The sequence below is a fragment of the Mchenga conophoros genome, linkage group LG11, assembly GCF_057382185.1.
Source record: "Mchenga conophoros isolate Kocher_MC1m ecotype Shallow Benthic linkage group LG11, M_conophoros_male_GT1.1, whole genome shotgun sequence".
In the NCBI taxonomy this organism is placed as follows: Eukaryota; Metazoa; Chordata; class Actinopteri; order Cichliformes; family Cichlidae; genus Mchenga; species Mchenga conophoros.
This window is the reverse complement of record NC_140536.1, coordinates 14,715,657-14,742,092: the sequence shown is the minus strand read 5'-3', so window position 1 is coordinate 14,742,092 and position 26,436 is coordinate 14,715,657. Positions and strand designations below refer to the sequence as shown.

Genomic DNA, 26,436 nt, shown 5'->3' with positions numbered 1-26,436 from the left:
AATAGCTCTCATATTAACCTCCTGTATGGGCGTGGCAAAGTAAATGTAATGTTCAATGGTAGGATTATCTTTTAAAGAAGGAACCTGAAAAGGCAGAAGTACCAAACAGACACTTGGGTACACTTCTGAAAATGTAGAGCAACCCAATGAGACATTTGTCCTGCAAATTCTGTGTGTATACACAATGAATTAAGTGAGTGGATTTGCAGTATTCAGTGCTGCAAAATACAAATTGTTTGGCACCCGCTGAACAAATACAACCTGGAGGGGAGCCAGCCAGGTTGCGGTCGAGTCTGGAACATCTCGTGTGTCAGCACCGCATTTATCCCGAGCCACTAAATGGAAACATGTCTCGGCCTGCTAGTGCCACACATGGATGAACGGGCACAAATGTACACACACAGCCTGTTTAATACACTGGCATGATTAGTTGGAGTACAAACAATAATTGGGACTCGGAACAGAGCAGCTCATCTTATTTCACAGCTGTATTAATATCAAGGGAAATGCTTAGAAAATAAAATGACCCACCATAATAAAGACCTCCTGAGATGAACTTGGTTTGTGGAAAAATGCAAATGCTTTACAAGTCTTGATCCAGCCCTCGTTTATTAATATTATGCTTCCAGCTAGACTCATGTGATCATTACTTCTCAAAGTCATTCAAAGTTTTTCTTTGGACACTGGTGTTTTCTGTCCAATCATTATGGCTGCCCATTTTCACTTAACACTGCTGACCTATGAATCATTAAAGCATAAAAAATTAACTCGTAATTAATCCCCAATTCTAGAGATGAACCAGTGTTGTCTGCATACACACAACTTGGGGAAAGAACCACATTTAAATTGTATCTTTAGGCACATTATTACTAGCAGCCTGTCACACATTTGTTTCATTTCTTTAGTTGAATCTATGGGAGAAAAAACATCCAGTTTGACAGGGATCAAGTTGTTGCTCTTTTGCACAAACAAGGTGATTTCCAAACTGAAAACCTGACAAATCTTTGTATTGTTTGAATTGTATAATACAATTTGAGGAAACTGGACAAGTCAAAAACGACAGAAGCGGCAGGCCTAAAAAAACAAACCCCAAACCATCTACAGCAGGTGGACAGCTTCTTAAAGTAATTTCTTTCAGAACTACGAAAAAATCCAACAAAGACCTGATATTTGTTGAAGCATTGTTGTTATAAATACTTAAAATAATCCCATATCAGCCATGGTGCTGCAGTATGATTAAAAGCACATAAAGTAGAGCAATAAAGATTAAACTGGAGGTTTGAGATAAAGTGTTTTAAGTACTTTTATTTTGAAGTTCAAGAGAAAGCGAGCAAGAACATGTTCGTTCTTGAGTAAGCCCAAGAATGAAGCTAGACTATCGCTAAACCGGAAGAGACCTCCAAGTAAATACTGATCCCTTTTCATCCCAGCATCCCTACTGTTTCATCAAAGACTTATGTTTTAGTGACGGATTTAGGAGGCATTTACTTTTTGGTGAGATTTGGTCCTTCCTTGGGGTTTTGGAAGAAAGCTCCAAGCGTTGCATATAATTGAGTTGTTTTTACTACCTCTCAGTATTAATTTTAACTGAATAATTTGTCTTTTAATGGGAGCATGGTGAGACCACCCAGGCACTGGAGGATGATACACCTTTAAGGGTCCATCTTTCACTCCTTGTCCCCGAAGCAGTGTAAGATTAGAAGCCACATTTCTCCCAGCTAAAAGGGCGGGATCATATTACTCCCACAACTAATGGGAATCCCTGATACTGTTTGCTTTCTGCTCTGTTTCTCAGTCTATACGTGATGGTCTGTGTCAAATATGTGTGAGAATACTTTCATTCATCAGATTATGATAACAGCTTAACGTGTAGTGCATGAAGCTTAACTAAGTATTTTTACATCATCAGGCCTTTTCTAGCACAAGGTTTTCAGGGAATGTTTTTCTTTCTTTTCTTTCTTCTTCTTGCACACATATTTCAAGGTGTATGTACATGTGTATGTATACACATGTCCGTTTGTTTATATCCGTGCGTCGCACATAGACAGCTGTGTGTTGCTGCCTGTAGGCATTTTATCTGGCTGAAGCTGAACAGAGCTGTTGGACTCATGTAGGTCATGAAGACTGCATTTCCCTCTCTCCTAGCCTTCCCCCGTTCGCTCGCTCTCTCCCTCTCTGTCTCTGACTGGGGAAAGTAGGACAGATCAGATTTCAGAAACTGCTGCTGTGGAAAGGCAAAAAAAGGAGAGAAGCGACAGGAGTATGAGGGAGGAAGAAATTAAAAGCTGCTAAGAGGGATAATTTAAGTATTGTTAAAGGGTTTTTTTCAGTTATTTATTACATGAATTTGTTGCTAAGTTATGCTTTTAGTGTAAAAAATGAAACCATTTATCTCCCTAGATTGCAACAGACTGTTTGGATGTTTACAGACGGTGGTTAGCACTGTTGCCTCACAGCAAGGAGGTCTTGAGTTCAATTCCACCATCAGGCCGGGGTCTTTCTGTGTGGAGTTTGCATGTTCTCCCATGTTTGTGTGGGTTCTCCCCGGGTACTCCGGCTTCCTCCCTCTGTCCAAAGACATGCACTTAGTGGGGTTAGGTTAACTGGAAACACTAAATTGCCCATAGGTGTGAATGCGGGAGTGAATGTGAGTGAATGGTTGTCTTTGTCTCTGTGTTGGCCCTGTGACAGACTGGCAGCCTGTCCAGGGTGTGCCCTACCTGTCGCCCTATGACAGCTAGGATAGGCTCCAGCGCTCCCTGTGACCCTGAAAAAGATAAGCGGAAGCGAATGGATGATTGAATGCCACTAGAACTGCTTTCCAAATCGAGGAGACGGCTCTTAAGTAAAAAATAAATGGCATGGAAAAGCCAGTTATGTTCTTTTGTTTGTTTGTTTTTTTTACCTATAAGCATCCCTTGGAAGCTTTAACTTGGAAAAATGTAGACGATAGGGAAAATGACAAAAAGAAGGGAAACGCTGAAATCAACCAGCCTTCAGACCAACTTTTTTTCCCCATTGCTTAAAGACTCTGATCCAAGAAACTTAAGAGACGAGTGCTCGACTCAAAAAGCTGGCAATGGGATTTGTGTCAGCAATGAGAGAGAGAGAGAGAGAGAATGTGACAGACAGACACTGTGATCTTGATGTCTCCAGAGAAAACTCCCATTATTGAGGACAGTTTGTACAGAACGGAGGCACATGCTGTGATTCCTCTGAATGGGAAATCGTTGTTTGTACTTGCCTGTTATGCTATTAGTCTCTTTGTTTTTTCTTCAATCAATCATGCTACAGAGACCTGTAGCTTCCTCTCCCTTCTGTAGCGTAAAAATTTAGTTAGATTTTATAAAATTGTATGAAATGCAAATGAGAGGAATACACTCACGTCAGCTGGTCGTTTCAACTTTCTTCAGGGTCACAGTTCAACACTGTCACTGCTTGCCATACAACAAGTGGACCATTCTTGGTTTAGTGCCAAAATCATACTAATGATGTCATCCTTTGTTCATCCAATTCCACCACCCCCTCATCTTGCCCTCCTGCTGTAATTGGACATTGTGTCCAAATCAGCAGTGGTCTGAAAGCACATTTGCTCCCCAGGGTTTGATGGCAATCAGCCCTGGTGCACAATTAAGCATTTACTGCCACTTCTAATCCTGTTGGTAAAATATTTGACTCCATGCGGGGTGTTTCTCAGCAGGTGGTCACAGTAAATAGGGGGACTCCGTTCTTGCATCGTGGTAACCCAGTCTAGATGGCCTTCACTAAAGCGTGTTGCCATAAACTGTGCATGTTCAACCAATTTTTAATAGTGTGCCACTAAAATTCAAATGAACATTAGTAAATTGCATGGATTTTTACATTTTGGGTAAGCATAGTTTCCTCTAGTTTTCTTATCAACTTTTTTGGCATTAAAAATACACAAAATAACTGACTACGCTGTAGCTGTATTTCGACAGTGGCTTTCTTTTGTAGCACGTACTGAATGAACAGTTCTGTCTTAAGTTTACGAGAGACAGAAGTAATGTAACGGCTAGCTTCGAACAAGACCCACGCTTTAAAAAAAAAAAAAAAAAAAAAAAAAAAAAAAAAGATTACACATACCAAATAAACACTCTTTTAATACATGTTAAATTCAGTCACGTTAATTACTTCTGTTACCGTGACCACATTTTATTGCCACTCCTGTAAACTCGTATTATTGTGTTTCTGTGGTTTAAAAATAATGCATTTAAAAACCGGGGCTGTGAGTTTTCCATTTAAAAGAAACAATTTGCTTTTAGAAAAGCAAGACTATAACAATGGGGTTTGTGACAAATAGTCATATTACAGTAATTGTAATTTTACTTGACACATTTATCAAGTTCATTTAACTTGGCTGCTTTTATAACCCACTAAACTTGAATATGACTTTGACCTAACTAATAAAGTGCAGATGGGGTCTGAGGTGCTTTTAAAATGGCAACTAACACTTTAGTTGAAGTCAAAATATAACGTACCTTCCCTCTACCTTCATATTCCTAATATTAATTTCCTGTGGCTGTTAAATACTGTTTCTTATCCAAATGTCTGACCTAAATTTTTGCTACATGGCCTGCTTTGCTAATTAAATTTGACTCAGTTCGGTTCTGGAATCCTCCAAGCTTTAACTTTGGGTCTAAATGGGTGTTAAGACTCCATTGTTTACAGACAGAGCAGGCTCTGTGGGCTAACTAACTGCCCAATATAGAGTGTATAGTCTTCTTCCTGGCTGCACAGTGGCAGAGATGGCAGCTTGCCACCATACTTAAATGTGTACAGTTACTGTGCACTGTTTCCTTCTTTGCTTCTCTCTATACATCAGTCCTCTTCATCATCTTTTTTCCTCTGTCTGTCTCTTGTCCAGTAAACCTTTTTTTTATTCTTGCCTTCTGGACTTTGCCCTATCCTGGCTCTGCTAAGCCCAGATAGGCCCTTTTATATCTTGGGTCTTAATTTGATGCTGTAATTGGATGGTGAGGGACCACTCACTATCCTTTCTTAGTGAGTCAGCAGAGTATTCTTGGCTAATGCCTCCCACTTATGCTGACTACAGGCATTGACCAGGGATGGCCAATTGTCCCAGGCTCATTCAGGTTTTTGTGCCTCCATCTCATCATCCAGACGTCAGTTTCCAGGAGCGCCCTGGACCACACACAGCCCTGCATTACAGTCAGAGGGGCTTTATAAGGCGTACTTGTTAATGGGAATATGGAACTAGGGTGGGTCGTGTGAGCCAAATCAGCCTATCAATGGCTACAGTTCTTCTCTGGCAACATGAAGGGCTTTTGTAAAACAGAGATGGCAGTTATACAGACGGGTGGCAATTAAAAGAAAAACCTGAACCCTTGACCCTTTGCTGGTAGTTTTTGTCCACTTGTGTGCTTAGAGGGAAAGGCCACTGAAAATCACTTTGAAGTTGACTTGACCTTTAAGAAAGCCTTTTATCAGTCTTCAGAGCTCAACCTGTAGAAACACATGTGGGATATTAGACCTACATCAAAGAAAATAACAGTCGGCACCATCATCAACATGACACAGCAAGGCATATTGAAGCTATTCTGGTGACCTAAAGCCTTACTAAGGCAATACATTCAAATGTTTGCATCAGCATTGTTGCGTCTTCACCAGGGTGTGGGGGGATATCCACACTAACTTGCACCAGGTGTTAGGGCTGCACGATTTTGCATAAAATGAGAATCACGATTTTTTTTTTGGCTTAGAATTGAGATCACGATTCTCTCACGATTTTCTTTTCCAGTATAAATATTTATTGCACTTATTAACTGCACATCAACTTCGTAACAGTTGAGACTGAACATAAAAACAATAAATAAACATAAAACAACAAATGTCTCACGTTTTGTTGTTGCCGCAAAATGTTGTACTGCTTGAAATTCCGTCTCCACCGTTGCTCGGCGCTGCGTGTATAGAGCAGGTAGTGCAACAATAGAAAAATAGTTGCGGGACGGCACTGTGTAGCGTTTGTCTAGGGTGTTGATCATTTTCCTAAATCCCTCGTTTTGCACAGTGTTGATGGGAGCCATATCTTTGGTCAGGTGATAAGTGATAGCCTCCGTAATTTCTTTGTGCCTGCGGGAGTTCGACGTGTATAGGGAAGCGCTGTATAAGGTTCCCGTTATTGATGTTTGGGTGGTTGACCGGGACGGATTTTCTCCTGTCACTTTCTCGTCATCCCTGACGTGCTCTCCGTTGTTTTTTTTCCCTGCTAATTTTAGCATCACACGGCACAGCTTCTGTACCACGTGGTATAAGGCTCCGCCCTTGTCATTTGTTGAGCAGGAAGAGTGAGCGCTTGTTTTCTTGCAGATTACGTCCCGGATCAAAATGCCGGGACGTCGTCATAGTCTTTTTTTTTTTTTTTTTTTTTTTAAATCGTTGTCATTTGGAAATGAGATCGCACATAAGTATGAATCGAGATCGCGATTTTTCTAACGATTAATCGTGCAGCCCTACCAGGTGTACAAATTCCCACTGACAAAGTGGTTTTGCATGGTTTCAAATCCATTGGATGTTGAATTTAAGTGCAGGAGTTTTTAATAGTCAGTGTTCCCTTGCAACACCTGCAACATCCACAAATGATAATACATGGACCCCTTCCAAAATTACAAAGATAAAACTATTTAAAATATGCATAGTTAAAAATGCCATAGTTAGGTAGCTCATGTAATCCAGAAGGTTGAGATCATATTAGTAATGACAAAGAATAATTGAGACATTTTATTTCTAATTCATCACTTATCTTTGATTACAGTGAATTAAATATGGATGTTGTTAGCGTCGTCCCCACTTTCCCTCCTACTGTTTTATGAACACTGACTCCTCTCCTATGGCACAGCTGTCATCCAGCCTGCCATCTTTTTTACCTTCTAACAAAACTTCCTGTATGTGTTGGATCTTAATGTGTGCAGGCTTGTGTGCCAAATGGCTAATAGTCTTTAGTAACTCCTGTCTGATGTAATAGCTTGTAATGTGTACGTAATACCAGTGGAACTATTTATAGAGCTGCAGCCAATTCTCAGAGATTGATGTGAGTGTGCGTGTTGGCTGCAGGGCATGCACACACATGCTTGTGTACATATTTCAGCTTTGCTTTGACCCAACTGTATTTCTCCAATTTGTGTCTAGCTGTATCTTTGGAGAATTCTGCATGTATGTTTGTGCAGATACTGTAATATACAAAAAAAATGGGTCAGTGTATATGAAGATGCATATATGAACACATCTGGTTCCGGTCTGTCTGGATTGTGTATATGTGTGTTGCTAGAAGCTTTCAGTCTCTCTTTGGGGGATTGCATCACGGGGCAGCTATCAGACCTGAGTCATCACAGAGGTTGAGAGGCCCTCTGAAAGCTTTCCTTCCTCTTTTCTACTATATGCACAAATTTCTTTTGGTCATACAGTTGTATGTTGTTTTTATGAACACTAAGGTATGACAGAAAAGGAAAATTTACTTTCAAACCAAGCCACACACTCTCGTAGCTCATTGGTGTATTCCTGACTGTTTTAACAGTGAAACATGTCCATGTGTTGGTTCTTTAGTAACATAAAAACAGATGCTTTTCCAACAATAAGTCATGCTGTTCTTGCAGATGCTGGTTATTATTTTCAGTAGTTAATCCCAGTTTTAGCTTCATCATGTGTCTAGAAAGCAACACAGGCTCAAATATAGACATGCATTCACTTGAATTTTTTAGGTGGTGCTGACGGTTTTACGATGTCTTAACTTGACAAGGTCAAAGTCTATTAATGCCGTTAGTGATCATGATTGATTGATTACAACTGGAAGTTTCTCTATGCCAGGTAAGGGTTTGTTGGACAGCACTCAATGGACTGACCAATACTCGGAACAATGGGAACGCCCAAAAACCTTAAAGTTTGAGTGAAACTTAGAGCTGCCCACATCATAAAGACAAATGCTTTTTGGTGACGTTTTCTGGTCAGACTAGACAAAGACTGAGCCATATGGCGACAATGACAAAAGGTATGTTTGGAGGAGTAAATGTGAGGCTTTCAAACCTAAAAACACTGTACTGACTGTTAAGCGTGGTGGAAGCATCATGTTCTGGGCCTGTTTTGACACTAATGGAATTGCAAAAAGTAGATGGAATCATAATTATTCAACTTTACTTTACATCAGCAGGTAGATGGTCGAAACCTTGACACTACTGGTTTTTCCAACAAGACAACAATCTCAACACTCAACATTAGGCTTCTTGAGTAGTTTTCTCAAAAGCTGATTTCAACCCTGTTGCAAAATTTGTGGACTGTACTTAAAAGCCAGGAAACCAACCAATTTAAATTAACTCAATTCTGCCAAGAAGAGTGTCCAAATATCAAGCCAGAATTATGCTATGAGTTTGTTGATGGTTACTAAACTTACTAAGCGATTTTAACATAATATTAGTGGAGGTCTATGGTATGTACAACTTTGACCCTGTGTGGATTAGAGAAAATGCCATCAGTCTAGTAACTGGTGATTTCTGGTTGATTTGCATAGGTGTGTGTGTGTGTGTGTGTGTGTGTGTGTGTGTGTGTGTGTACCAGAGTACCACCAGCCATGCATGGTTTCAAAAAATATTTGTTTACTTGGCAGTTTTGTTCAGTTTTAGAGTGATCTTAATAAAACAGGTGCACAGTCATAGAATGTAAATTGGCAAAGATGGTGATACAATGCTTTTAAATGGTTAGTGCAAAGGAGTTCTAATTTACCAAAAGAAGAGCACTTTTGTTGACCCTCACAGCCCTAATGTGCAAGGTTTAAAAAAAAACAAAAAAACAAAACAACCAACAACAAAACAAACTCGCTACTAAACAGTTTGATTAAATCACATGTATGATGCGTGCAGCCTTCCTGGGACTTTCCTTGCTTGCCAACAAACTGTGACGTATGCATGGGAGTGTGTCCTGGTCTCAGTGAGGGTGAATGCAGTGACAGTGAGGGGGTGTGTGGGAACAGCTGTGCAGGCTAGAGACGGTTAACAATAGAGAGCTTTCATACTACACATTCTGCTGCAGCGTGTCACCAGACAGTCTCTTTCTCACTTCCCTCTGCTTCCCACTCGTTTTCCTTCACATCTCACATCCGTCTGTCTCTTTCTCCCTATCCCACACACACTCCCACATACTTGCCACTGCCCATGTTCAATCATACACTTCTCCCTTGCTCGCTCACTCTCCCCCTGTCTCCCCTCTCTCCCAGCCTTACTCTTTCCCGCTCTCTCCCCAAAGTTTCCCGCTACCACTTTAACCACTATTTCCTCCTTTCTTCCGAGGAACTGTGCTCATTTTGTCATCACACCTCACCCACACATGTATAAGCACACGCATCCTGCTTTTCCCAGAAGAAGTAAGGGGGGGGGAAGGGGAAGTTACTTCAAGGATAAGGTAAAGCTCCTCTTGCCTTTCCCAGACGGGGTGTGTCAAAGCTTTTGTCTGTCTGATGCTATATTAAATATCAGAGTTGAAAGGAGCGGTGTGATGTGTGTGTGTGCATGTGTGCAGAAGTCTCTAGCTTTTTTGTTCTTTAGAGAGAAAGAATGTTGGCACAAAGCGAGCCACTACGGGAGAAGTAGGAGGTTGGAGTGCTGAAGTGCCAGCCCAGGTCTGTTTCATTTCATTTGCACTGTAATGAGTCTTGTTACTGCTGTAAGCTGGGAGTTAAAAGTTAAGCCACATAAAGGGAGGAATGCAGGTAAGAAGGGAGGGAAGGTGAACACAAAAGAAGGAAAAACGGACAAGCCTCCGAACGTTCACCTAAAAACTTGCGAACATTTTGGAACGAGAGGAGCAATAAAGAGAAACTTTTTTTTGGGGGGGGGGTTGTTGTCTTTGTCCTCTTCACTGTGCCGCACTCTTTCCAAACGTGCCCCCTCTTGCATCGAGCTCTGAAAAGAAACTTAAGCACAGATCGTCAAGAGGTCTGAAAAAGTTGGCTGTGTTTGTGCATGACTGTGCGTATGTGTGTCTACTTGAGTGCCTCGGAGGGAGCGTGTGTGTGTTGTGTGCGCGCCTCGGTCTGTGTGGGAATGATTACATCAGCCTGCTGCAGCTTTATGATTGGTTAGTGAGCGTGTGGTTTGATTCAGTGTGCCTCAGAGCCCATGGCTGAGGCTGTAACCCTTTGTGAGGGAGAGAGAGAGACAGAGCATAGTTGTCAGACTCAACCGGCACTGGAAGCACTCTACTGTACCATCCGATTGCCGACTGCTTCAGTGTCTTCGTCCTGTGCGCTGTATACATACCGGCATTAGGTCACACAGACAGTTTGTTCTTTTCCTTTCCTTTCCTTTTTTCTTTTTTTCCTCCTTTTTTCTTCTTTGGAGACTGCAGTCTACAGATAGACTTGAGGACTAGCCTCATGACAGGTAGCACAACTGTCAGCTGTTGGCATTCAAATTGGTACCTTTCTTTCTGGAGGACACAGGGCGACAGAACAGCGAGGTTTTCTGTCTTCTTGACTATATTGGAGTGAGTGCGCTTATGTGAGTGTTTGGGGGAGCCGATTCATTCCGAAAATGCCTTCGTGTTCCCCGGACTGCTGCCTATTGCGGGCCGTGGAGGTAAGACCCCTCTTCCTGTGTCTCATTTCTCTTTTCGCCTCCCTCTCCTCTTTTTACAATTTAAGACATTTTCTCTTTGAAGTACTTTCACGTTAAACCTGAGGCAGGAAATGTAATGTGTAAATACTGTTAAGGCCGAAGACATTTTTCTTTTTTTTTTTTTCCCTTTTCCAAGATGTGAGCAGAGCAAAAGGATCCAAATACGTCAGCACCCTTGAAAAGGGGTATATGCTCCATTGCGTTTCATCTTAAACATCTTTGATGGGCAGAGTGCCTTAGGCCTGGCTTGTGCAAACTGTGATGCTATAAGCTGGGTATTTGCTCAGGAAGAGAACAGAATTTCTTTGTCATGATATTATGTGGGAGGCATGCATACATGTGAAAGCTTAGCCTACACAGGAATCCAGCCTACTAAGGGCTGCATTTGTCTGTAGGTTAAGTAGGTTGCTCTAGTTTCTCTGGGGGCCATTAGAAATGTATCAAGTAAATGTTAACACATGTTGTCCTGTTTATTAAAAAAATGGCTCTGGGAACTTGGACTGTCAAAATCCCCTGGATTATGTGGTGGAATAAAAGGCTTATCCACAGTATAGATGTAGTGCTACTAATGCTAATATTAGACGCCTGGATAGTGATGGTAGGCTCTCACACAGATGGGATATTAGAGGAAGGTTTTAGCTGTTCAGCACCTCATGCATTATTGCTGTACAGCAATATATAGAAAGATCAGTGGAGTAGATGTGTTTACATTTTATGCAGAGGTGTAACAGCGCTCCAAATTTGTTTGTCCTTTTTGTTTCGTACAAAATAAAAACAAATTCCACCTCAACCATCTCCAAATATTACAACCTTCCCCAAACGAGCATGCTTTTAATAGAAATATGGGTTTTATTGATATTATTTATTTTTGAGCTGGCTAGAGTACTATTACCAACGTTCATGATGCTACTGTGTGAAATGCGTTATTAAAGAAAGTAAACAATTTAACAACAGTCAGTTCGAGTTAAGACAGTTTTGTTTGAGGTTAAGCTGGAAAGCACAGTGTTCGTATTCCTCATCTTTTATATACTGTAACTTAAAACTGTGCTTACTTCTCTTTGAGCTGTGTTCAGTACGTACCCATTTGGACCGGCTTTGTGTTCACAAGAGCGGACACTTGTTATGCACTGGAGTGTATTTGCTTTTGTATTACATCGACAAGTTGCTATAAGAAAATCTCATCTGTTATTTCTAACGCCACAATTACCGTATAGTTTTGAATGTCTGTTCTTTTCTATTGTGTGCCGTAATTACAAGGCTGCGTATGCTATAGTGCATAAGATGCTATATGAGAAACCGTATTGCAGTGTTTGAGGAAAATTGCTGGCTTCACCCACCTATTAGACTCTAGTGTTCAAAAAAAGGATTTGTGTAAAAGTCACGATGGGTTTACTGTAAAAGTTTCTTCTCACTTTTTTTTAGTATTTCGTTTGTCAGACTACCTTCATGTGATTTCTGTTCACTCAAACTGAAACCTTGGATTTCTTGTCACAGATTGTGAAGATCTTCAGTGAAGACGGCATGGGTAAAGTTGTGGAGATCCCAGCCAACATGACAGCCAGGGACCTGTGCCAGCTCCTGGTTTATAAAAGCCATTGTGTGGATGACAACAGTTGGGCACTTGTTGAACACCACCCACTGCTAGGGCTAGGTAAGGAACAGAGCTGTAGAAGCCTGAAAACATTCTCAGTCTCATACACAGACACACATACCCGTGAGCACACATGAACAGGCACATTTTCCCACACAGAAACCCATGGGCTCATGGGTGGGCTCAGACTTGCAATTCAATCACTGAGTTACAGGTGCATTGATATTTATGCATGCATGCATGCATGCCCGTATACTTGGCTGGACAGTTGAGGCGCTGATTCTTACCCAGGCGTGTATTCAAGCATGAGTGCATGCTAGAAAGCATATGCATGCATGAAGCCAAAAATTCCATTGATCTTATCCAGTATCACGCAGTGGCTGTGTGGAAAGTTGCAGTAGCCGATAGGAGGGTTATTTTAGTACTGACAGGTTAATTATTTTCACATTCAATAGAGAAGAGACAAAAGATTATTTGGGGAAGAAATATCTAAAAGAAAGCTCAAAACCGAGCAGTTAAATGAGAGCAAAAGACAGTCTAATCTCCATGTGTGCACGATTACATTAAAATCAATATCTTGAGGTTCTTTTAGTATGCTTTTGATTGTTGTTTAATTTTTGAGAAAGTAGTTCCAGTGCAGAGTAATTATATTGGACGTCCTGATATTTTTAACTCTGGCAGACTGATTTAAGATCAAATAAAAACAATACAAAACAATCATAATGGGAATGGACAAAGAATCCAGGACACTTCCACCTGTCATTATGAGCCCTGATCTATTTGTTGGGAAATATTTTGACCTAAAATGTGATTACAGTTGATACGGTTTGAGAGGTTGGTGGTTATGTGTTAGCAGATGGAGTTGTTTAAAGCTTTTGTTACTAGACCTGCTATTGTAACTGATGGAGAGGTGAAGCCAATGAGTGCACCAGATGCTGACCTGATGGGGATGATTTTGCTGCTCATTAGTAGGGACATGTGTAGTGTGTTATACTATATGTTCTTCTTGTATTTAGAGGTAAACACTGCTGAAGTTATTCAAAAAGGTGGAAAGAAGGTAACGCAGTGCGGCCGACTTGGCTTAACATTTACCCCGATTTGCTAAAAAGTATAAGAATGTGACATTTAGTTTCGAATACTACCAAACTACTAATGTAGCATTATAAAGACACAGCTCTATTTTAACTTGGTGCTGCATTAAGAAGGCCGCAGAGGTTTACATTTATGTCCGGGTGATTTTTGTGCTAGACTCAGCAGTATAAGAGGGGCTTTGGAAGGTTGTGGCCAGCTGACTGTTTAAGAAAAAAGGAAAGAAACCCCCGAGGAGGGGGCAATTATAAAGCACTTATGAGAGACAAGTTGAGCCTGTGCTCTCTGCTCATGTCTGCACAGTTGAACAGATGTGGGAGAGAAGGGGGTGTAATTTTATATAGAGCTGCATGTCTGGAAGTGAAGTGCACAGTAGACAGAAACACGGTTTAACACACAAAAAAAAGACATTTAATTTATGAACCAGTAACTTGTGTCAGTATATTTGTGTAGTTTTATTTATTTTATTTTTTTGTGCTAGCTGTTAATGTTGTCAGGTGAGGAAACTTGGAATAATACGATCTGTTCTCTGCAAGTAAAAGTCCCAAAGCTCTAACCTTACATTTCACCATCTATCATGATCTGCTTACATTTCTCATCACTCCTGCCAGCACCTTGCTGCCAAATACAGTTAAGTTGGCTTATTGTGAGTGACATCATTTTTGGCTGGGAGCCCTTTATTCTGTTCTGGCACACCTGTACTGCAACGCTGTTCTTTTCAGGTCTGGAATTGCTACTTATCATCTCCAGTGTTTAGACGTTTCAGTAAGTGAGACGTCAGCGTGCCGTTTGTTAATGTTATACTTGCTTCACTCCATTTGTATGTGTGTTCTTAAAAAAAATCAAAGTAAGCTCAGTGTATGCATCACAACACATTTGCTGACACATTTCCATATATGTGGCTCTCGTCAGTATTTTTGAGTAGCTAACAGATGTGCTTAATTGCTTGTCACAGGCCATAATTACATTTGTTTACTTTATTCTCCCTCAAGTATTGATTTTGGGTTGTTTTTGTTTTTTTTAATAGCCTTGTGGCCATAAAAGACAAAATTGCATTTGTGATAAATGCAGTTAAGTATTTGATGGAACGTTTTAATATCCAAAACTCGGTTCGGTAGCTGTTTGCTGATATTTAATTGCGTGAGAGGTGCCGGCCACTGTAATATGTGCATTAAATATTTCTTTCATATAGTGAAATTGAATTGTAGCAGTATGTGAGACTCCTGCCTCCATTTGCGTGCGCACCCCCGCTTTATGTCGGGTCAGCACACGGCATGTGATCCCGAATGTGTGCACATGCAGTTGGACGGTAGACGAGAATAGATGTTTCCGGGAGTCTAGAACAATACAGTGCCTATTCCTGCTGCCCACTCTTGCTATGCTGCTGAATGGCCCTTTTGAGATAAGTAACACTGACCTCTGCTAGTGGGTTTGCAAAGGTTAACAACTATCAGGCGGGGAGGTGGGGCTGCCAGGGTGAGTCACGGTCACGAACATGAGTGACTCATCAGACAGGCAACAGGATTAAACGGAAAGAGAAAGATGAGTCGTGACAGAGTGGAGATTGTGGCCGCGGGGGTAAAGAGGAGGGGGCTCATGGAATGAGATAATAATGTGAGATGAGTTTACTGAAAAATTGCTCTCGAGTATTCCTTTTTTTACATGAAAGAGTTGTGTCTGATCTGGTGTCTAATGGTCCTCAAAAAGTTTGGTAAGTTCCACTATTTAATTAGATGCACTTGAAAAGGCAGGATGTCTTTAATTTAAGACATGACAGGACTCGGAGGCTGTAACCGTGTGACTCATGTTCCGGTCCAATGTGTCACAATCAGAAACTCTAAATCAGCAGGACCTCTGACTCCACATTCCTTCAAGGACACTTTTAGTTGATTCGCAGATTTAACCATTTATTTAGTAGCACTGAGAGGCACTGGGCACGAACCAATAAAGCACATCTGTAGTTTAGTGATTTATATGGATATATACTACATAGGGAATATATAAACATACATATGCCAGGAATCACTACAGTTTGATGCTGTGAGAAATCCTATTGTGATTCCATTCTAATCTGAGATTCTATTCGGTGCTTAATTGAACTGTCAGATGTATAAATACTTACATTTGTGGGATTAGCATAAAGTATTTGTATATCCCATATAGATGTTGGCACTCAGTGCCCTAAGCAATATTTATGCAAAGTTTAATCAAGATTGGTCCACTCGTCAGCGACAGAGATGGGGAACATACGGACATATGTACATTGCAATTATTATAATGACATCCTGTCCTTTTTTATCTTGGGAAAAGATGAGATGACATCATACTGCTTCTATGTTTTGTTTTTGTTTTTTTAAATTTAGACCAAATGACTGCGATTGATTCCTTTCTGGCTCTGCTGTGTAGTAGTAGTAGTAAACACGGTTACTTCTAATTGTAAAAGATTCCTGGTTTGAGCACGGAAGGAGACGCAAACTCACAAGCTAGCTAGTGTACTCCTCATGCCGGTGCCAAGCCTGTACAAATGGGAGGGTTTCATTAGGAAGGGCATCCGGCGTAAAATCTGTGCCAAATTAAACATCCACCGTGGCAATCTCCTGGGAAATAAGGGAGCAGCCGAAAGTACCCCACTGAGTTTTTGTTTGTTTTTTTTTTTCTCCCCCCTTTAAGTTTAATTTCTGGTTTACAAGAAATGTTGATGACTAATATTTCTCTTGTTTAATTATTTAAGTTTGGTGCGAGGGTGTTTGTGAGATGTTGAAGATGTTTTCGGCCAAGCTTGTGAAATTAGCTTGACTTTCTCTTCCCGTCTCCTCTCAGAGCGCTGTCTAGAAGACCATGAGCTGGTGGTTCAGGTCCAGGCCTCCATGAACAGCGACGGTAGATTCCTCTTCAGGAAGAACTATGCCAAATATGAATTCTTCAGAAACCCCCTGGTAATTATTTTTCCTGACACACTTCTTTACTTGCCACGTCACTCGTGACGGCATCTTGTTGAAATACAGAGCCTGTAAAAACAGCAAATTTGAGCCAACTTAACCTTGCAGATTATTTCATAATTACAGCAGACTGCAATAATGAAAGTAGTCACCTGTGCTTCTGTCACAAAATCTGACACTATAATTATCGTCACAGTATCTGTAATTCTGCCTCTCTCTCTCTCCACACCTCCTTCTTTGAACAGACGTTTTTCCCAGAGCACATGGTTGCGTGGTGCCAGGAAACTAATCATGCAATTCTACCATCTCAGCTCCTTCAGGTACGTACAGCTCACACACGCTGCAGTCTCGCTGCTCTTCTTAACACGCAAACAGTTTCGTTTTCAGAGTCAGCACCTGCTACATACATACTGTACAATCAAGCTGGCATACCTCACCTCTGACCCTTAGACAGTGTGTCTCGTCAGAGCCTGCAGTAATAACTAGTGTTGATCCCCTGTTGACACGACTGTCTCGGCGCACACCACAGGTCCGGCTCTTGTGATGGATGGAATTAAGCCATCAGAAATAGAACGCAGAGTTTCGGATCTACCCTTGTGCGGTTGGGAATTTTTATTTATTTATTTATTTTTATTTTTATTTTTTTATTGATTGAAATACGAGCAAAACACAGCTGAATTGAATTTTTTTAACAGTGTCTTTTAAAATGTACAGACAGCGGAATGAATGATGGGGCAAAAAATAAAATATCTTCTAAAACATTTACCTTTTTAATGTTGTGGGAGGTTTGGGGTGGGGGCAGGTTGTGGACTGGAGGATTATGATGGTAATTCGGTGAGCCGCTTTTGTGAAGGAGGCTGGTCGGATATATTAAGATGCTTTTTTTGTCAAAGCTGTAGTAGCAACCAAAATGAAAAAACTTGATAGGTTTGCTGAAGTTTTTTAGTGGACTTTCTCTAATGTAGTTACAAATATGTGCTGTCGTTTTAATTTGCAGTGGGTGTGTCCAGTGGCTTCTGCTTAGTGGACAAAATTGTGCCTGTCAGTATCATCATATTCAGAGCTTCAGATCCAACTCGCAGCTGTACATGTTAGGAAATTATTCATGTTTTTATCACAGATGCTGTAAATGGCTGTCAGAAAAGCTGGCTGTCGATACATGTTAGATGTTGAATGATCCTTTCTCCAGACTTCTCACCCTTTAGGAAATCTGTAAGGACTTAGACAGGTTGGGCCGAGGCAGGTTTATATTCGTGGGATTTCCTGTGTATAAATCTCCAAATATCTTTATGTTCATACATCCATCTTCTGAGTGTCTCTGCAATAGGATTTAAACAATTTGCGTAGTTCCATAGTGGAAAATTTTCAAATGGTGACCTTTTGGTTAGAATGACTCGGGCCTCGAGCCATGTGTTCTGTTTTGGGGTTCTAGGTAATTACACTCAGTTTGTTTTTATTAGCCAAGTTGGGATCTGCACCTACCTGTTGTATGTTTTCTCAGTACTGTTTCCACATGTGTGTCATGTGTACTTTTTGGCTTCTCACTAATACTCCCAATATACTCTTTACAAATATCAAAAAAGAGAAAATGTCTGGTAGGAGATTTTTTATTTATTTATTTTTTTTTGAAATATCTTAATGGGATTGGCTGGCGTTCTCCTGCATCATGTAATGGAGCTGTCAGAGTTAAAATCACAAGTGGAATCCATCACTTCAAGGTAGCCACTCACAGAAAGCTTTTAAGTCCGGCTGATCATATAGAAGTTATGCGCACTTATCCTCTGCATAGAGGAGTTAATAACTGGATCGGAATGAGGTGAGCTGGAGTTGTCAGGAATTTCCAGAGCCGGAATTCTTCCAAACACAAGATCTTTGCACTCAGAGTCCTGTGTAAACCAAGGCGCTCTCTAATCCTGAGCTCCTCCAGGTGTTTGCAATATTTGGCATTATGCAAGATGCATGTGAGTAAGTTACTGAAGCGAACGGCCTCCAAGGGACAGCTCTTTGTATTAACGTTCCGTGTGACTGTGCAGAGTTTGGATAATGTTCATGCACGAAGCCTAATGTCAAATTGTTTCCAAAACACTGGGAAACACATGCTTTAAATATTCAAAAGTACTGTGGAACAGTTTGCCTTTACCCGCAAGCCACAGATTCCAGATCAGCTTCAGTAACTTGACTTGCAGTTCACGGTGAAATGCTTTCCTAAAACATGGAAACCACAAACACCCAATTCTTCAAACACCTATAAGACAAGTTAGGCTTCCCTGTAGAAATGCACGATTTTCATTTTAAAGCCACAAAACACAACAGGACACAGTTTTAATGGAGTTTTTCTTTTGAGTTTAACAGATATATCTTTTCCAAGCAGTATTAGTAAATTATGCATATACTGTTCTCTTATTTTTTGTAATTAAATGTACAAATGTCACTATCAGGATTGTGACAGCCTTTGAGTTTTCACACATTGTCACAATGAGCCTCCTGTCTTTGATACCCCTACAGATGGTGCCAGCTTTCTGCCTGTGGTAGTGACAGGGGGTTCAAAGGCTTCAGATGTAATCTGGCTCCTTTTTACAAAAGAAATGACAGAGGGAATAAATTGTTATTTATTTGCATTTTCCTGCTCCCTGTTTTAGAACTTCCTAGCCACCAACAGCTGTCCAGAAATCCAGGGGCATCTGTACATGAAGGACGTGGGAAGGAAATCATGGAAGAAGGTTTACATGTTTCTGCGGCGCTCAGGGCTCTACTGTTCTACAAAAGGAACCTCAAAGGTAACGGCGGCTCGCTCCATTCATCTCAGACACGAAATACAGTCCACCTTAAATGTAATCTCCTTGAAAGAAACTCCGTATTATTGACGGCCGAGTTGCACACGCCTCTGTCTGTTCGTGTGCCTCCGGGCTGTCTCCTCTCTGATATTTTGATTTATTAATTTCTGTCTCCAGGAGCCCAGACATCTACAGTTACTAGCAGACCTTGAGGACAGCAACATCTTCACTGTCATCACAGGCAAGAAGCAGCACGGCGCACCCACAGACTACGGCTTCTGCATCAAGGTGAGACGCAAGTGAGATGAAACAGATTTTATCTAATTATGAAATAGTGGAATGATGAAATATTATGAGCTGAGTATGATTCATATCCTGTGCCGTTTCTTGTCTCAGTGGAACTGGTTTATCAGCGCAGCAACTTTTTTTTTTTTCCCTCCCTGTGATTTATGAGTTATAAACTCAGATGAACTGTCTTTGGTTTTGTTGTTCATATCATCTTTCTCTCTCCAATTAATAAGAATGGTGATAGAAGTGGTGTCAAAAATAAGAGTTTGATGCAGTGAGCGTAGTCTCTGTTCTGATTGTGTAAATTGTTCATTGGCAGCCTAATAAAAGCAGAGGGGATATGAAGGAGCTGAGAATGCTGTGTGCAGAGGACGAACAGAGCAGAAGCTGTTGGATGACTGCTTTTCGAATCTTTAAGGTAATTCTGCACTGCCTACATCACAGTACAGCCAACATGACTTCTAGCATACTTTTAATTCTTTGTAATGCAAGTAATTTGATGGCCTTTATTCACTACTCTGTTCCTTTTCCTTTGCAGTATGGGATCGTATTGTACCAGAATTACAAGATTCCTCAACAAAGGAAAACTTTACTTTCACACTTTTCAGCTCCTGTGGTAAGTTTACTGGAGTGATTATGCATGTAAGGATATAGTCTGACTTAGTTTAGGTAAATGATCTGCCTTCGTATGTAGTCTGTCTGCACTCTTGTATTTTGACTGTCATGTGTCTTTGTCTCCCTCTAGAGGAGTGTATCAGAGAACTCCCTCGTGGCAATGGATTTCTCAGGGAGGATAGGCAGAGTGATTGACAACCCGGTCGAAGCTCAGAGTGCTGCCATGGAGGAGGGGCACGCGTGGCGGGTGAGAGATGCTCGGCTTTTTGTTACCTGTTAGGTTTTTTGTTTTTGTTTTTTAATGATCCTTGCAGTTCTGTTTATGTTTGCTCCGATGATTATAGAGAGTTAGTTGGAAAAATTCATTTAACTTATAAATGTACAAGGTGACTTTTAAGTACTTGATTTAGGCTGTCTGAAATTCCATTTTCTGTCCAATTGTAAAGGAGACAATGATCAGGTTCCACAGTCTTAAAATTAGACCATGCGTTCACCACATTTGATCTGATCTTTCCTTAGCCTGTTTACTGTTTTAGTGATTGTTTTTCACTTAAAGTTATCAGAATTATGTTAAGAAGCTACAAATTGCTGCTGTTTACTGTCGCTCAAACAGACCATGAACTAAACCACATTGTTTTGTCTCTGTGTGGCATCTTTCTCAGAAGAGGACTCAACGAATGAACATACTGGGGTCCAACAGTCCATTACACCACTCCTCACTAAGCTCAGGTAAATGCAAAACAGGAAAAAAAACTTGCAACTGCTCCCTAACTTTGCATATTCTTTCTGTGTATATAATGTTATTTTATAAAAATGTACTTTAAAAAAAAAATGTTATTCTCTGCAGTCATCCACATAGCTCAGCTCTGGTTCCATGGCAGGATAACCAGAGAAGAGTCCCACCGCATTATCCACCAGCAGGGACAAGTAGATGGGTAAGTAAGCTGGCAAAGCTTTTTTCTTTATATATTTTTACACTTATTTATTTATATATCGGTGTGTCTATATAGATATATAATCTGTAACACTAAGTGAAGGCTTTTACAACATTTCGTCTCCTTTTTTGTCGCACAGGTTGTTTCTGCTGAGAGTCAGTCAGAGTAATCCCAAGGCGTTTGTGCTCACATTGTGCCATCACCAGAAAATCAAGCATTTCCAGATCCTACCGGTAAGACTCTCGCTTACTTGTTACATGTCTCGTGCGTGTTTGTATATTGTTGCACCTGATGGCTTTACTTTACTGCATTTAAGTGCTTGCCAAATCTATTAGACCACAATTAAAGTAAGTAAACACAAGAGTTTTAGAACTCTGTCAAAAATTAATCAAGTATAATTCCTGTTCAGGTATGTAAGTAATGAACTCATTTTTTCCCCTTAAGATGCCAAATTAAATGTTTGTTATTGTTTTCAACTTTTTTAAAAATACAATATTAAATTTGGACCATTACATTAACCATTACAGAAACAAAAATATTATTTGATAATTACAAGCAGTTGTTGTTGTTGTTGTTGTTTAGGGCAGCTGTGGCATAAAACTCACACTGGGTGTTGGTCTAATACGTTTGTTAAATACTGCATCTTCCATGGTAGCTTAGTCTGTTAACCCTGTAATGCCAAGTGTACCATAGTTATGAGTGTTTGTGATCTTTAAACCACCAGTGTTTTTATATTTTATATTTTTATTTATTTTTTTATTTGTATGTATGGTATGTAGCCGCTGCACGGCGTCAACGTCATTTTAACGATATTAACGCTGACAGCACTAATATAAAAAACTAAATTGCACAGAAATTCCAAATGTGGCAAAATCAAAACACATATATGCAAATTGATATTTAATTTTTAAATTTGTCATAAGGTTCAGTAATCACTCCACTTGATGATCCAGGCTTTTCAGGGTTAAAGCATTATTTCATAAGCTATGTTAAAAAATGCACCGATCAGACATTTCAAATTATTTTGTTGATCCATAAGAGGAAAGTCTGATGTTGTCTTTTCCACCTCTTCCCTCCCTCTGCCGTTCGCTCTCGCCTGTGCCGCCAGTGTGAAGAGGATGGCCAAGGCTTCTTCAGCCTTGATGACGGCGCCACCAAGTTCACCGACCTGATTCAGCTGGTGGAGTTCTACCAGCTCAACAGAGGAGTGCTGCCTTGCAAACTCAAACACCCGTGCACCGTCGTGGCCTTATGACACCTTCGGATCACATGACCCCGCCCCCCAACACTTGACCTGACTCTGCCTAAAATGAAAAGAATCTCCCCGTTGATCGTTTCTTTTTGTTTTTATCTTTGTAAGAAGCTGGTGAATTGACTGACGTTGTTGTTGTTACACTTGTTTTTATATTGTTGTGAGCTTGCTGGAGACTGCTGATTTTTTTTTTTTTTGGGGGGGGGATTTCGTTTCATCTGCATGGAGGTTCGAGGAGTCTGATGCACAACTTCACTCCAGAGGCTCGCAGTTTTAAGAGAAGATGAAAGAAATGAACACTGCCATTTGTGTCGATGCTGTTGCAGAATCTTCCACATTATTCTTACCAATAGTCACCAGAAAAGCGTGGACCCTCGAGGTTTTACCACGCAGCTCAAATGTGAGCACCGTTCCCCTTCAACTGGACAATCAGCAGGAGAATTGAAGCTTTCATGCGGACTACTCTGCTCTTTAAGGACAAACGAGTCTCGCTCATTTTTATCAAATGTCCTCAGAATGAATTAAGAGTTTGTCTCTTAGTTTTGTACTCGTGGAAGTGGGCATGGCATTGGATGCCGCATGATCTCTCAAGTGGCGCATTACTTAACTGTGAGGTGGTGCCATCGCCCTCTAGTGTCATAAGAATGCATGGACATTTTGAGGCACCAGGGTTTCTATTTTTTAATCCCATTGAGTTTTGCAAAAATTAAAGGTTATTGAAACAAAGCTTTTGGTATAAGTACAAAATCTTTTCCCACACACAGCTTCAGTTATTATCATTACTAAAGACAAAATCCACCTTTTTGCATCCTGGATTTTAAAAGCTCTTGATTTTCACATAAGCTTTTTATCTATTCTACCTGCAATTCAGTTTTCCAAGACATTCTTAAAGCAACTTCCACAAAAACAAACTAGAAGAGTGAATTTTGGTCAAATTAAATTGAGGCACAGTTGGGGAAAAAAAAAATACTATTGCAGCTGTATGCAGGACGGTATCAGTGTTTCATTTCTCTTTGCCACAGCACAGGGAAGGATAACCACTAGCATTTCCTCTAGAGGTAACTACCAACACATCAAAGGAAATGTGGTTCGTTTTAAAAAAAAAAATAAAACACAAAATTCCCCCCAGAGATGCAGATGATCCTGTGGGGAGCCTCCGTCCCACAGTGACGCTCCTTTGCTCCATAAATGACCTCATAACTGCTGTAAAACAAACATGTGGCAATGAAAACAGTTTGGCGTGCTCTGACATTAATGGCAGACTCTGTGCATTACTTCTCACATAATGTTGCCTTTTTTTTTTTTCTTTCTACCTGGAACTACTTGTACCAAGACACAGTCACACATACATTTACAGCCCACCTTTTTACAACCAGGAAAGACCTTTCACAAAAGTACACCATCAGAACATCCAACAGTGATACCTGTATCGCCGCCTTCTCGTTTTTCCTATCCCGGCCTTGTTACTCTTTCTTCAGCCTGCTCTTCGATAAAGTGAACATACTCTGTAAGCAGAGAGGGAAAACTGGAAATATTACTAAATATGTGTGTTTGAGTGACAACAATAGGAGCATCAGACTGAGAACAGCTCATACAGTTGGTCTGGAAGCAGTTGTGACTACCTTTTGTCCCACACAAAACAATTTGAATAATACAAATAAATGTTTTTTTGGCTGAAAACTTGTCTGCGATGGAGCTCCTAGAATCACCTGTTTCAGTTTGGAGTCTCCATATAGATCAGCTTTCTCGTTGGATAGACTCGTACACTCCCACTATAGATGACGCACAACTGGCATCTCAAAGTTACACTGGACGTAAATGTTGGAGGCTCTCGCTTTCCTCCACTTAAGTAGGTTCAGAATCAACAATCTCTGCGGAGTGTTTATTTTTTTTCTACCATTTTTACATCAACAGCCATCTATTATTTGCCAGCAGGTTGTCTTAAGGTATTTTAGAAGTGAGATGCAGAATAGCAGCGCTATGTTGACACTCCGTGTGTTCACCATTATTTATGTAAGATGCAATGGCTTTTTTTTGTTTTTATTGTTGCAGCAAAATGTTTATTTATTTACCTGGATGTGACTGATTACTTGAAATTTTTAGATATTTTTCTCGGCGCTGTTCAGTACTTTGTTTTTGTTTTTTGTCATTACTTTAAATTCATTGTTCAGGGTGATTAATAGAATTGTAATGACATGACCTATATTGACTTTTTAGTTTTGATTATTCAGCAATGATTTGTTATCATCAGTCTTGTTATGAAGTCATGTTTAAAGCACACTGGCCTCCGTAGTGTTAACATTGTCATTCCAAATGATGGCACGCTGGAAAAATGAAAGAATGAAAGGTATCTGGGTTTCCCAAAGCATTGATCACTTTGAAATTTTTTTTTTTCAGTTTTCTTTGACAGTTCTGATATTTATTCCAGATATCAAAATTTTCCAGAACACAAAACCTCTAAAGTTGGCTTTCTCGTGGTGTCCTTAAAGAACCATAGACATGAACTAAAGTAATAAATCCACAAATGTTTTGGGAAACTCGGTCAGGTAGAGGACAACATTGTTGTTAAAAAGGAGTTTTAGAAATTAAAGTAAAAATTTTAGATTGGATATAATAAACAATATTACAATAATGGTATCTTTTTAAGAATGAAAAAAGGACGATGCTGTTTTTAATCATTGTATGAATGTGGGAGGAGTCTGTCACTGATGTTTTACTTGCAGAGATTTGGACGAATATGGATTATCACACAAAGTGTTTCACAGTTGCTGGAAGTCATCCTAAGCTGCTGAGTCCTTACCGTTAGTTTTATTGTAATATGAAAATGTTAAGTACCCCCCAATGAGGCTTTGTTTTGATGTAGCAGATGTTACCATGTGAGGGACAGTACAGGGAGCTTTGTAAGTGTGGGTTTATATTTTACATAAAAACGGTAAGGGTTGTACTAACACTAAATGCGAAACTCAGTTTAAATTGGGGAACACGTGGAAGGTGGAGTAAGTATTTTTGGTTATCGATATTTTTGCCTAACTGAACTGAATACACCTGGGTTGCTCAGGGCGCACTTGAAGCATGTTAAAATTACTAATCTGTCAAAAGACGAGTACACAATGATGACAAACTTGGATATTGTAGTTTAATTAAGTTGAGACTTTTCTTCATTGCATGCACCACCCATTTGCTAGTTGTGATTACTTAAAGTATATATGGAGAAAATCAAACAGAACAAGCAATTTTTAAAGAACACGGTGTTTTTGGTTTTTCCATAATTTGTTTGTATTTTTTCTGTTTGTTGTTAAAGGCCTGAAATACTGGTTTCCTGAGCTGATTCAACCCCCCTCCCGCACCGCCAAATACACACTCAAATTAGACAAGCGTATATCACTCATGTTGGAGCATGTTGTTAGCTTTGGCAGTCAGGTAACTTGTACCCACAGATCGTGCCTCTGATACACCCCACCACCATTCCTGTGCACCAACTAGGTCTAAGATGTGGACCAATGGCAAAGCTACTGTCCATAAACACTTGATGACTACATATAAAACACACACACACTCACACTCACACTCTGAATCTGGTATAAGCTGTTAGGAATGAATGCTTTTCTCTTCAGCTGCAGTTTTGGTGTGCTTCTGGAGCTCAGACATTTGGCCCTTATTCTGCAAAGGTGGCGCGATCTGTTCTGACTCTTGTGCATTTTCATAACATTGTCATAATGCAAGATAATGTGGCTGTACAAATGAGTAAAAGTAAAAATCTGTCTATAAAAATATAAACTTATGTATTTCAGGGAATGCAAAAAAGAAAACGGTAACTTCTCTTTTTGTAAGAGAGAGCTTCTGTATTCATAATGTGCTTTGCTTCAATCTGTAAAGAGTTTAATGGCTGATAAATCTTAATTGTAACCTTTTCAGGTATTTTTGTACAAATAAGGGACTGATATATTCTGTTTATTGTAATTAGAATAAAACATTAATACATTGATATAAAAAAAGACAGTGTTTGTCTTTATGCAGAGAAGCTTCCCTTTCATATGTCTTATTAAAAGTAGCATGTGAAGGTTTCTGTGAGGGACTAACACAGTACATTAAATTGAATGTGAAAAACAAATTATAAAGCTATTCTATCTGCTACTTTGGGTAAAACAGATAATTGAGTCAAGTGCTGTATACACTAAATGGACACATCTACTAATAACTAATTTTGGGTGTTTCATTCAGTCCTTTTGCATAAAACAAAACGACCCATTCTTGGGGGCTTTAAGTATTCCCTCATTTCGGGTGTGGTCCTGTAGTAGGAGGCTTCTGTTATA

At 40.1% G+C, this 26,436-nt stretch overlaps 1 protein-coding gene across 3 annotated transcripts in view; it reads left to right on the top strand.

Moving 5' to 3' along the window:
- Positions 1 to 26,118, top strand: part of grb10b (growth factor receptor-bound protein 10b) — a 75,170-nt gene extending 49,052 nt beyond the window's left edge. For 2 of the 3 annotated variants that reach the window (XM_085291075.1, XM_085291074.1), the window contains exons 6-17: positions 12,135 to 12,291; positions 16,141 to 16,256; positions 16,505 to 16,579; positions 18,899 to 19,036; positions 19,211 to 19,321; positions 19,641 to 19,739; positions 19,860 to 19,937; positions 20,067 to 20,183; positions 20,599 to 20,665; positions 20,784 to 20,871; positions 21,011 to 21,104; positions 21,980 to 26,118. In XM_085291075.1, the coding sequence (XP_085147201.1) occupies positions 12,135 to 12,291; positions 16,141 to 16,256; positions 16,505 to 16,579; positions 18,899 to 19,036; positions 19,211 to 19,321; positions 19,641 to 19,739; positions 19,860 to 19,937; positions 20,067 to 20,183; positions 20,599 to 20,665; positions 20,784 to 20,871; positions 21,011 to 21,104; positions 21,980 to 22,126 (1,287 nt within the window). In that variant the 3' untranslated portion in view covers positions 22,127 to 26,118. The remainder of the gene's footprint in view (positions 1 to 12,134; positions 12,292 to 16,140; positions 16,257 to 16,504; positions 16,580 to 18,898; positions 19,037 to 19,210; positions 19,322 to 19,640; positions 19,740 to 19,859; positions 19,938 to 20,066; positions 20,184 to 20,598; positions 20,666 to 20,783; positions 20,872 to 21,010; positions 21,105 to 21,979) is intronic. The other variant, XM_085291076.1, reaches the window with a different exon arrangement.
- The last annotated feature ends 318 nt before the right edge of the window (positions 26,119 to 26,436 follow it).